The sequence below is a fragment of the Gorilla gorilla genome, chromosome 3 (assembly GCF_029281585.2).
Source record: "Gorilla gorilla gorilla isolate KB3781 chromosome 3, NHGRI_mGorGor1-v2.1_pri, whole genome shotgun sequence".
NCBI classification, from domain to species: Eukaryota; Metazoa; Chordata; class Mammalia; order Primates; family Hominidae; genus Gorilla; species Gorilla gorilla.
Window position 1 is genome coordinate 185,943,008 of NC_073227.2, and position 13,015 is coordinate 185,956,022.

Here is a 13,015-nt window from a genome sequence, read left to right on the forward strand (position 1 = left end):
TGTGAAGTGGGAGGATCGTTTGAGCCCGGATGGTCGAGACTACAGTGAGCCGAGACCGCACCAGACCCTGTCTCAAAAAGAAAGAAAAAAAAAAAAGTTGCTCATAGGAATGAAAAATCTGAAAAGATTGCCATTGTGATTTAAATGACCCACTGAAGCCATCAGGGACCCCACCACGGAGGGAACCGCCCTAGACTCTCCTCAGAATCTTCTCACGCTCCCTGCTCCCTGCGGCATTGAGCATGCTCAGGCCTTTCCCGCCCACTTCCGGTGGAGCAGCCAACCACCGCGCGGGTCAATTGTGTGCCTAAAACTCGAAAACCAAGGCGCCCAGGGTTGTGTGAGGGTTTCGGCTCTGCGCCCCGCGGGGTTCCATGGGTCCTGCACAGCATCAGGCCTGAGCCGCCGGTCCAACTGCTCCAGGTAAGCTGGGAGGGCCGCAGGAAAGGCGCAGTAGGGCCTGGCGGGAGGCTTACTTAACTGGGCAGGGGCTTCCTGAGTATCAGCTGTGCCCAAACCTCGGGGTCGCGACCTGTCCACGACTGAGCTCAGACTGTGGATCCTTTTTTTTGTTTTTGAGACGGAGTCTCGCTTTGTCACCCACGCTGGAGTACAGTGGCGCAATCTCGGCTCACTGCAACCTCCGCCTCCCGGATTCAAGCGATTCTCCTGTCTCAGCCTCCTGAGTAGCTGGGATTACAGGCGCTCGCCACCACACCCAGCTAATTTTTGTATTTTTAGTAGAGACGAGGTTTCTCCATGTTGGCCAGGCTGGTGTCGAACTTCCGACCTCAGGTGGTCCGCCCGCCTCGGCCTTCCAAAGTGCTGGGATTACAGGCGTGAGCCACCGTGCTCGGCCGGATTCTGTTTTCGCCGCGGAGGCGGTGGGACCCCGATGATTGAACTTTAAAGAAGATTCTGATCTGAACACCAGTTTGGGAAGTGGCCACGTGATCTCCAAAAATTATGGTGGGAGCGTTAAGGAAGGACCTCCCACCCTACAGCGCCAGCACTTCTCTGGCGGATTTTGTCTCCTTCCGTCCTCACAAGGATCTGGCTGTCAGGAAACTGCTACGGATGAGAAAGTTTAGGCTCACTTACGTTTCGTATCATCTAAAGTAATAGAGGTTGAATCTTGAGATCTGGGAATCTCCCACAGGTTTGATTTATATTCACTGAGCCCACACTATGAACCAGCACAAGAATCAGAGTAGGAGCCAGGCACGGTGGCTCACACCTGTAACCCCACGAGGAGGCCGATGCGGGAGGATCGCTTGAACCCAGGAGTTCTAGCTCACGCTTGTGCCTGGGCAACATAGTGAGACCCCGTCTCTAAAAAAAAAAAAAAAATCCGGGCATGGTGGGGCGTGCCTGTGGTCCCAGCTATTCGGGAGGGTGAGGTGCGAGGATCGCTTGAGCCTGGAGGCAGAGGTTGCAGTGAATGGAGATCGCGCCACTGCACTCCAGCCTTGGCAACAGAGTGAGATCCTGTCTCAAAAAGTAAAATAAATAAGGTAATAGAGGTTGAATTTTTCTTTTTTAATGTGACAAGATCTCAAGCAGTAGAGGTTGAATTTTGAGAGTAGGGAATCTACTGCAGGTTTGATTTATTAGCCTAATAATTATTGAACACACATTGTACACCAGCCTAAGAATCAGAGTTGGTAATTCAGTTGTGAGGAAAATAAGGAAGAATTCAGACCGTGAACTGTACTCTCCAGTGTCCTTAACCAAAGGTTGACAAAAATAAATGTAAAAATCTCAACTGTAATCTGCAGTATGATAGATATGTGGAGCCAGGAAAAGAGTAAAGTCCAGATGTTGGTGAGTCTTGTAATACTTAAGAGTAAGAAAAGCCATTCCATTGGAAATCGGAAGGTTATAGGATTAGATTTGTGTTTGGAAACTATAGAGTTACGGAATTGATTGAGGGGATAGAGCATGTCAAAAATAAAGCCAGACACTGGGTAGTCATAAGGACAGATTTTAATCAGTACTGTACTATTGCAATAGGGAGAATTCAGCATGAACAGAACTCAACTGTGATTTGTACAGAGGTGACCAAGTGCTTCAAAGGGGTACTGGGGAATGAAGGTAGTGAGTTGGCGCTCAGTAGAGTCAGGGAAGTGAAAAATTACAAAAAGTGGGAAAGGGGTGGTTGGGTCATGTGAAACACACCCAGGTTTGCTCACTGGCACTTAAGGAAGTCAGGCCCCAACTCTCCCATAGATGCTGGGAGACAGGGGCCTTGTCTTCAGGTATCAGAAGATAGTTACTATAGTAGGCTAATGTTTATAGCTTGGACTGAGAAGAGTGGCTTATAATGCTGTTCTTTAAACTTCATTGCCTGAGTCTGGAAGATGGGTTAGGGGAAGCTGGAGTGTGTGGGGAAGGACGAACCATTGAGTTCCAGGATCTATGCAGGAATGTTCCCTGCACCTTTTTATTTTAAATGAAATACACTTTTTTTTTTTTTTAAGATGACTCTCACACTGTCACCCAGGATGGAGTGCAGTGGCGTGATCTCGGCTCGCTGCAACCTCCACCTCCTGGGTTCAAGCAATTCTCCTGCCCCAGCCTTTCTGAGGAGCTGGGATTACAGGCGCACGCCACTACACCTGGCTAATTTTTGTATTGTTAGTAGAGACGGGGTTTCACCATGTTGGTCAGGCTGGTCTCGAACTCCAGACCTCATGATCCACCCCCCTCGGCCTCCCAAAGTGCTGGGATTACAGGCGTGAGCCACTGCACTCGTCCATGAAATACCCTTTTTTACAGCAATGTGGTTCTTTCTTTTTTTTTTTTTTTTTTTTTTTTGAGACGGAGTTTCGCTCTGTCGCCCAGGCTGGAGTGCAGTGGTGCGATCTCGACTCACTGCAAGCTCTGCCTCCCGGGTTCACGCCATTCTCCTGCCTCAGCCTCCCGCGTAGCTGGGACTACAGGCGCGCGCCACCATGCCCGGCTAATTTTTTGTATTTTTAGTAGAGACGGGGTTTCACCGTGTTAGCCAGGATGGTCTCGATCTCCTGACCTCGTGATCCACCCGTCTCAGCCTCCCAAAGTGCTGGGATTACAGGCGTGAGCCACCGCGCCCGGCGGTTCTTTCTTATAATTTAAAAAATTCCAGTCATATTTTGCAATGTATTGGCTGTACAGCTTTGTTCAGAATGCTTAAAACTTCCTTTTCAAATTTACTCAGCCCCAAAGCATCCATTAAACATGGTGTGTTAAAACAAGGATTAGGAGCTTTTGCAATGACATTGTTATTTACAAAAATGTTAAATTGGAAGGTGGGAAGAGTTAAAGGACACATTATTATTTTATTTTAATTCCTTATGATTGAAAAATATTATAATTTTTAAGATGTAATAATGCCTTACTGTCCCTTCAAAATTGGAATGTACATGACATTTTCTGCCCTACTACTGCTATGAACAGTTAACACCTTTTCTAATTAGGAGTAGTGAGAGATATAGTAGCTTTTAGACCAAAATAGTACTATACTATATATACTACGACAGTTAATGACATAAATGTAGGCAGTTTGGCTAGATTTCTAAATGCTCTTTTCACTTGGAAATTTTATAAGATTTTGTAATAATACCTGTATTAGTATCCCCAAGACCACCCCTAGGTTTGGTGATTTGCTAAAATGACGACAGGACTCAGCATAGTATTATTTGAGGTTATAACTTAATTTTTTTGAGGTATCTCACTCTGTCATCCAGACTGGAGTATAATGGCACAATCATGACTCACTGAAGCCTTGAACTCCTGGGCTCAAGGAATCCTCTCACCCCAGCCTTCTCAGTGCTGGGACTATAGGGACATGCCACCATGCCTGGCTGATTTTCATAAAATTTTGTAGAGATGAGGTCTTGCTCTGTTGCCCAGACTGGTCTTGAATGTCTGGCCTCAATTGATCCTCTTGCCTCAGCCTCCCAAAGTGCTGGGATTACAGATGTGAACCACCGTGCCTGGCCAACAATTATGGTTTATTATAGTGAAAGGATACAAAGCAAAATCAGCAAAGGAAAATGGTGTGTGGGATGAAGTCTGGATGAAACCAAGCATAAGCTTCCAAAAGTCCTCTCTACGTGATGTCACACAGGACCTGCTTAATTTCTCTGGAGACAAAGTGATAAATGAGTGAACTGTTATATACCAAAGATGCTCATTGAAGATTTGTCTTTCCGGAATTTTTATTGAGAAGAGATCATGCAGGCTCCTTCCTAGCTTATATCAAAATTCTAGTTTCTCAGAAGGAAAGCAGCTATTCATCATAAACCTCATTGTTTGTATAAACACTGTAGGTGTAGTAAGCCACTCTTTTTCTTTTTTTCTTTCTTTTTTTTTTTAGACAGAGTTTTGCTCCTGTTGCCCAGACTGGAGTGCAACGGTACTATCTTGGCTCACTGCAACCTCCGCCTCCTGGGTTCAAGCGATTTTCCTGCCTTAGCCTCCCAAGTAGCTGGGATTACAGGCATGCACCACCACACCCAGCTAGTTTTTGTATTTTTGGTAGAGACAGGGTTTCATCATGTTGGCTAGGCTGGTCTTGAACTCCTGACCTCAGGTGATCTGCCCGCCTTGGCCTCCCAAAGTACTGGGATTACAGGTGTGAGCCACGCACCCGACCAATAGTGAGCCATTCTTATAAGGGAATGGCAGGATCCATTTCCTCATAATAAATTCTGGAAATCTAAGTTGCCAGACAAGAGCCAAGTAGCAGCCTTGCAAGCAACCTTCTAAGGGTGGCAGTCTTAGGCCTGCTGTGCTCATTCTTCTGCACAATACCACTTGGTGAGCATCTGTTCTGGGTCAGGCACTGTAACATCCTTACATTTTTTTTTTCATTTAATGCTTTCAGCTTTCTGAAATAGAAACAAACTCAGAGAAATTAAGTTAGTTGATCAATGACATATAGATGTAGGTAAGTGAATGTTAGTGTGAAACACCCATCTCATTAGAGACTGCTACCTAATAATTTGTGTGATATCTGTTTACATCATCTTACATGTTTGTTTGTTTTTTTAAATTTAAAAAATCTTAATTTCCCCCTCATTAGATTATTTGATATAGTGACAATTTGTGGATGTCCATCCAGTTGGGTTAAACAGAACACTATATGAAGCACTTTAATAAAGGTTGTCAAGGCTATGCACTAATGTGAATAGAAGAAAAGATGGTGTGCTTAGGCCGGGCGTGGTGGCTCACATCTGTAGAGACTTTCTCTTCTGTCTCACTTTGAGACACTGAGGCAGGCAGATCACTTGAGGTCAGGAGTTCAAGACCAGCCCGGCCAACATGGCGAAACCCCGTCTCTACTAAAAACACAAAAATTAGCCGGGCATGGTGGCAGGCACCTGTAATTCCAGGTACTGGGGAGGCTAAGGCAGGGGAATCGCTTGAACCTGGGAGGCAGAGGTTGCAGTGAGCCGAGATTGTGCCATCGCATTCCAGCCTGGGAGACAAGAGTGAGACTCTGTCTCAAAAAAAAAAAAAAAGTAAAAAGAAAAAAAAAAAAAGACTGGGCACGGTGGCTTACGCCTGTAATCCCAGTTCCCAGCACTTTGGGAGGCTGAGGTGGGTGGATCACCTGAGGTCAGGAGTTCGAGACCAGCCTGGCCAACATGGTGAGACCCCATCTCTACTAAAAATACAAAAATTAGCCGGGCGTGGTGGTGTGTGCCTGTAGTCCTAGCTACTTGAGGCTGAGGCAGGAGAATCGCTTGAACCCAGGAGGCGGAGGTTGCAGTGAGCCGAGACTGCACCATTGCACTCCAGCCTGGGCAACGAGAGCAAAACTGTCTCAAAACGAAACAAAACAAAACAAAGAAAAAAACGGATAGTGTGCTTAGTGATTTAGTATCACACTAGTAGTCCCACCAGTTAGTATTAGGACTTTGGATACGCCTATCAAATCATTATACTTTTTTTGTTTTGTTTTGTTTTGTTTTTGCTAAGTCTCGCTTTGTTGCCAGGCTGGAGTGCAGTGGCGGGATCTTGGCTCACTGCAACCTCTGCCTCCCGGGTTCAAGCAATTCTCCTGCCTCAGTCTCCTGAGTAGCTGGGACTACAGGCATGTGCCACCATGCCCAGCTAGTTTTTATATTTTTTAGTAGAGATGGGGTTTCACCATGTTGGCCAGGATGGTCTCCATCTCTTGATCTCGTGATCTGCCTGCCTTGGCCTCACAAATTGCTGGGATTACAGGCATGAGCCACCGCCTCCTGGGCTCAAGCAATTTTCTTGCCTCAGCCTCCCAAGTAGCTGGGATTACAGGCACCTGCCACCATGCCTGGCTAGTTTTTTGTATTTTTAGTAGAGATGGGGTTTCACCATGTTGGCCAGGCTGGTCTCAAACTCCTGACCTCAGGTGATCCACCCACCTCGGCCTCCCAAAGTGATGGGATTACAGGCGTGAGCCACCACACCCGGCCAAATCATTACACATTTAAATTCCATGTTTGTAATTGAAGATAATAACCAAACTTTCAGGGTTTGGGATTTTACCTTACTTGCAAGCTATTAAGTTATCCTGTTAATATTTAATGGATACTTTCAGAAGACATAACACTCTTGGATTGGAGACAAAGAACTGCATTACTCCTGGCACAGCTGCCAGCATGAGCATCATGCTGGTGTTGGTTCCCCACGCCTCCCAAGTCCCACAGAGGTGGTGCAGAGGGACTATGGTAGATGTCATACGCAATATAGGTTTGCATCATAGCCGGTGAACCCCAAGCTTGGGAATCTATTTTTTCAGCAAACCTGTTCTTTGTCCCAAATTGACACTTTACATCTTCTTTCAAGGATGCTTCCTGCAAACACAGCCATGAGAAATATCCTAGATAGAGTGGTCATAGTGGAATTTTTGGCCTATCCAGGAGACCAGAGAGGTACACTCAGGGCCTATGACAGATCTCCTGCGTTGTTGTGAGGGTTTAATTAAGGAGATCGGTTATTGTGTGGAAAGCACTGTTCCTGACACATAGTAAAACTTACCAGAGAATGAGACTTTTGAGCTGTTTCCGAACGTCATGAGAGATGAGTCTTGGGGAAAAGGTGAGGAAAGGATCCTCTAGGTAAAGGAAATAGTGTTTGCAAAGATGAGACATTTACATAGAATGGTTAAACAAATTCTGAACCCTACTAGATCAGAGGAAGATACAGCTGTGAGTCAGTGTATGTTAGAGAATGCACTTTCACCAGTCCATTTCTACCATCCACACACTGACCTAGCACAGCTATTTAAGAGCACTCACATGGATGACAGTGGTCAGAAGATCTGGTAAGTAATTTGGAGTCAAAGGGAAAAGGAATGAATTTACCTATAGACTGGGATTACTTGCAGGTGTATCTAGGAAGGCAGGACAAGTTCAGCCCAACTTACTTTTCACAGTCCCTTCAGGACCCTAAGCCTGATGTAGCTGTGTGTGCTACTGAAGTGTGTTGGATTGAAATGGGTGAGGAATAGATGTTAAAATGTGTGACAACTACATATAACCTGTTTCATTAATTCTTTTCGTTCTTTTTTTTTTTTTTTTTTTTTTTTTTTGAGACGTGCTCTGTCACCCAGGCTGGAGTGCAGTGCTGTGATCTTGGCTCACTGCAACCTCACCTCCTAGATTCAAGTGATTCTCCCACCTCAGTCTTCCAAGTAGCTGGGACTACAGACAAGCACCACCATGCCCGATTCGTTTTTCTATTTTTAGTAAAGATGGGGTTTCACCGTGTTGGCCAGGATGGTTTCCATCTCTTGACCTCATGATCTGCCTGCCTTGGCCTCCCAAAGTGCTGGGATTACAGGTGTGAGCCAATGTGCCTAGCTCCTGTTTCATTAAATCTAAGATGAATGATTCTATTCATATTAGAATAATTCTGAAATGGGCTGAGTGCAGTGGGGCTCTCTTTTAATTTTGAACAGTTTCCCAACCTAAATTTTATCTTTTGTAACATTGACATTATTCTCTATTTGTATTATTTTTGGATTTTATTCATTTATGTATCCACTTGTTCATGATTCACTTTCTTGAAGATCCTTACTGATTTTCTACTACCTCCCTATGAATAAGGTAGACTAAGTACCTACTTCCAGTCTATCTCATTCACCAGCTAAGGCCAAAAGAGAAACAAATACCTGAAGAAAAGAATCTCAGATTATGATTGAGTTCTATGAAAGTAAAGAGATGGGATAGTGAGAGACTAGAGGGTGGGGTGGGAGGCAGTCAGATTGATGAGCAGCAGATAGGATTTGTGAGGTGACCCAAAGGAAAAGAGAGGTGTTTATAAAGATCATGACCCCTTCACCAGTAAATATTTAAGCATGTATTTCCTAAGAATGAGGACATTTTCTTTTGCAGCTATGGTGCAGTTAGGAAATTCAGGAAGCTTAACTTTGATGTATTACTAATATCTAATAAATAGTACATACTCCATTTTTTCACTTTGTCCTATACTATCTACTTTATTGCAACTTTTTTTTCCCAGTCTAGAATTCAAGCTAAGAGAATGAATTACATTTTTTTTCCCCTCATATATAAGGAAACAGGCTGGGCATAGTGGCTCACACCTATAATCCCAGCACTTTGGGAGGCCAAGGTGGGAGGATTGTTCAAAACCACCCTGGCCAACACAGACCCCCATCTCTACAAAATATTTTAAAAATTAGCTGGGCCTGGTGGCACAAGCCTGTGGTCGTGGTTACTCTGCAGGCTGAGGCTGCAAAGAACCATGGTCATACCACTGCACTCTAGCTTGGGTGACACAGAAAGACCCTGTCTCAAAAAAAAAAAAAAAAAGCCTGCTTTTTTTCCCAGCACTGTTGTCATTTGTGCTGTTGAGAACCATTTTCGTGTTGAATCTTGTATGATTTGGATTTCTTCATTGTTATATATACATACATACATTTTTATATATAGTTTTATAGGCTAGGTGCGGTGGCTCACACCTGTAATTCCAGCACTTTGGGGAGGCCGAGGAGGGCAGATCACGTGAGGTCAGGAGTCTGAGGCCAGCATGAAACCCCGTCTCTACCAAAACTACGAAAATTAGCCAGGCATGGTGGTGGGCGCCTTAATCCCAGCTCCTTGGGAGGCTGAGGCTGGAGAATCACTTGAACCTGGCAGGCAGAGGTTGCAGTGAGCCAAGATCGTGCCATTGCACTCCAGCCTGGGTGACAGCGAAACTCCATCTCAAAAAATAATAGCAATTGTATGTTATATATAATAGAATTTTATATATAATACACAATTACATATAGTAGAATTTTATGTATTTTATATATATATTCTGCAAAAGTTCTCCATAGATGGTAATGCTTTGCTCCCCATTGCAGGTCATCAGTTTGCCCCATCATTGGTTAAGGTGGTATTCTCTACATTATAAAGGTACTTATTTTTCTCTTTGTAATTAAAATATAATCCTAGAGTAAAATTTTGAGAATGTGAATATCATTCCCCCATAAAATTTTACCCAGTAGTTTTTACAGTTAGTGATGATTCTTGCCTGAACCAGTTATTATATTGTGATTCCAAATCCAGGAGATTTTGAAATTAAAAATTTTTCTCATCCACAGGGATGACTGCTGTATTATAACCTGTGGCTAGTTTATTGAAGAAGAAAATCATTACACTTAGATTCAGACGGGCTCATGTATAATAGAGCTGTAAGCTTTGAATTATTATCCTCCAAGCTAAGGAGCAGGGGACTAAACAAGACTTCAGTGGGTGCCATCAGCATGCTAGGCTAGTGAAACCTAAACCTGATCAATCTACAAGGTCTGGGAGGGGTATCCACTTCTCACTGGGTTTGCGCTCTACGGAGGCAGGACTGATCAAAGGGAGGTTACCTTATGCATTACCTTTGTTCGCAGCTCGATGGAGTTTGTGACAGCCCTGGTGAACCTCCAAGAGGAGTCTAGCTGTCCCATCTGTCTGGAGTACTTGAAAGACCCAGTGACCATCAACTGTGGGCACAACTTCTGTCGCTCCTGCCTCAATGTATCCTGGAAGGATCTAGATGATACCTTTCCCTGTCCTGTCTGCCGTTTTTGCTTTCCATACAAGAGCTTCAGGAGGAACCCCCAGCTCCGTAATTTGACTGAAATTGCTAAACAACTCTGGATTAGGAGGAGCAAGAGAAAGAGGCGGAAAGAGAATGCCGTGTGTGAAAAACACAATCAGTTTCTGACCCTCTTCTGTGTTAAAGATCTAGAGATCTTATGTACACAGTGCAGTTTCTCCACTAAACACCAGAAGCACTACATTTGCCCTATTAAGAAAGCTGCCTCTTACCACAGAGAAATTCTAGAAGGTAGCCTTGAGCCCTTGAAGAATAATATAGAACGAGTTGAAAAAGTGATAATTCTGCAAGGCAGCAAATCAGTGGAGCTGAAAAAGAAGGTAGAATATAAGAGGGAAGAAATAAATTCTGAGTTTGAGCAAATAAGATTGTTTTTACAGAATGAACAAGAGATGATTCTTAGGCAGATACAAGATGAAGAGATGAACATTTTAGCAAAACTAAATGAAAACCTTGTAGAACTTTCAGATTATGTTTCCACGTTAAAACATCTACTGAGGGAGGTAGAGGGCAAGTCTGTGCAGTCAAACCTGGAATTACTGACACATGCTAAGAGTATGCACCACAAGTATCAAAACCTAAAATGCCCTGAACTCTTTTCATTTAGCTTAACAAAATATGGTTTCAGTCTTCCTCCTCAATATTCTGGCTTGGACAGAATTATCAAGCCATTTCAAGTAGATGTGATTCTAGATCTTGACACAGCACATCCTCAACTTCTTGTCTCTGAGGATAGAAGAGCTGTGCGATATGAAAGAAAAAAACGAAACATTTGTTATGACCCAAGGAGATTTTATGTCTGCCCTGCTGTCCTAGGCTCTCAGAGATTTAGTTCTGGCCGACATTACTGGGAAGTAGAAGTGGGAAACAAACCTAAATGGATATTGGGTGTGTGTCAAGACTGTCTTCTTAGGAACTGGCAGGATCAGCCATCAGTTCTGGGCGGATTCTGGGCAATTGGGCGATACATGAAGAGTGGTTATGTTGCGTCAGGTCCTAAGACAACCCAGCTTCTGCCAGTAGTAAAACCCAGTAAGATTGGTATTTTTCTGGACTATGAATTGGGTGATCTTTCCTTTTATAATATGAATGATAGGTCTATTCTCTATACTTTTAATGATTGTTTCACAGAAGCCGTTTGGCCTTATTTCTATACTGGAACAGATTCCGAACCTCTTAAAATATGCTCAGTATCAGATTCTGAAAGATAAGGAACTGGTAAATGAGTCTGTTTCAGTTTTTGTAGGTAACTTAGCCAGTAAATTTAATCTCATTTCTGGAATCTTTAAGTTTTACCACTGAAAACCAGAGTCGATTTTTCTCCTAAATTTTTGGCAACTATAAGATGTTCATATGCCACTTTCGTATATTCTATGAATATCAATTGTCAGGTGCTTTGATTTCTGAGATAAAATATTTTAGAATTATGTTACTTAACATGTCCAATAAAATGTTTTCAAATTGCCTATAATTTTTTTTAATTAAGCCAAGTATTTAAAGTTGCATACATTATTTGAATATCATGCTTGCCACATACCTTTCTTTTTAGTGGATTCTTCTGTTTACCTCCATATTTCTCATAATTTGTTTCTGTTCTTTCGTGTGTCTCAGTTGAAACAATTGACTTATTTTTATGGGTAATGAGGATTTCACTTTGTTTAAATCCTTTCCCCACATATACTTACCTATGCACAATCCATAAATAATCTCTAACAGCAATTTTTTTCTTTCTGTATATCACCTGCCAATCTAGACCAACTACACTAGGCCAGTACACTTCCAGTCACTACCATTCTAGGAATTGACCTCTGCTCTTGGATTATTTCTTGGTTTAAGCCTCTGTTTTCCTCTTTATCTTTTCATTTTGGGGTGCCATCAACCCAAATGTTGCAGCGTTATAAAGTTAGCAGACTACTAGTTTGCAAATGACTTTGCTCATATTTAGGTGACAGTTAAAGAGAATATTTGGAATCATTTTAATTTTTAAAACTTGATGGTTTTGACAAGTCTGATATCAGTCTGATTCTTGATGCTTGGATACCACTGTTTTTCATAATCGAAGGATTATGATCTTTTATAGCCCTAGTGTTTGAACTTTGTTTATTTTACTGAGTAATCAAAGCTTAGTTTAGTATCCCTTATCCAAAATGCTTGGAACCAGAAGTGTTTCAGCTTTCTGATTTTGGGGGGGATTTTGGAATATTTTCATTTTATACACATAGCTTGCAGGTAATTATTTTAGTAATATGCATGAAACAAAGTTTGTGTACATTGAACCCTCAGAAAGCAAAGGTGTCGGGTGTGGAATTTTCCACTTGGGTGTCATGGCCGCACTCAATGTTTCAGATTATGGAGCATTTTGGATTTTATGTTTTTTGATTAGGGATGCTCAATGTCTGCCTTCAATTTGGAATTGTATTAGATGAGCAAAACAAAGGTTTCCATCCTTAAGCAGCATACTTCCTGGAGGGGAGAAAGGAAACAATAGAATAATAAACACAAAGAATTGCTACAGTGTGTTAGATGCTGATCAGATACTGTGGTGACAGGGAAAAGTAGGTCAATGTCACCTGTATGAGAGTGCTGTGCATGAAGGAGAGTTAGCTATGTGAAGTGGGTGGTCAGGGTAGGTATCTTGGAGAATGTGGAATCTGAGCAAACAATTGAGGGAGTAGGCTTGGAAATAGCATCCTCATCAAATTTCATTTCAGAGTGAATGGCTTGAGAAAGTGTATGGGGAAGGGACTGTCAAGCTGTACTAGCAAGGAAGCCAGTGACAAGTAGTGAGTGAAGAAAAATACTGGAGTAAGTTCAGAAAGGAAGTATATTTCCTCTAATTTGATCTTGGGGTTTCTCCAGAGAGTGGCTATACACTCCAGCCCTGTCCTACCTCAACTCCAGGGGATTTGGTAGTGGATATTTACAGGGT

At 42.9% G+C, this 13,015-nt stretch overlaps 1 protein-coding gene across 1 annotated transcript; it reads left to right on the forward strand.

Annotated features, from left to right (window-relative positions):
• The first annotated feature begins 289 nt into the window (after positions 1 to 289).
• Positions 290 to 11,557, forward strand: TRIM60 (tripartite motif containing 60). Its single transcript, XM_004040589.5, has 3 exons — positions 290 to 423; positions 9,341 to 9,392; positions 9,878 to 11,557. Exon 3 carries the CDS (start codon positions 9,882 to 9,884, stop codon positions 11,295 to 11,297), a length of 1,416 nt encoding a protein of 471 aa, XP_004040637.1. The 5' UTR covers positions 290 to 423; positions 9,341 to 9,392; positions 9,878 to 9,881; the 3' UTR covers positions 11,298 to 11,557.
• Positions 11,558 to 13,015: the final 1,458 nt, after the last annotated feature.

Excerpts from the sequence above, each read along its gene's own strand:
- TRIM60 (XM_004040589.5), top strand. The coding sequence starts at position 9,882 with ATGGAGTTTGTGACAGCCCTGGTGAACCTCCAAGAGGAGTCTAGCTGT.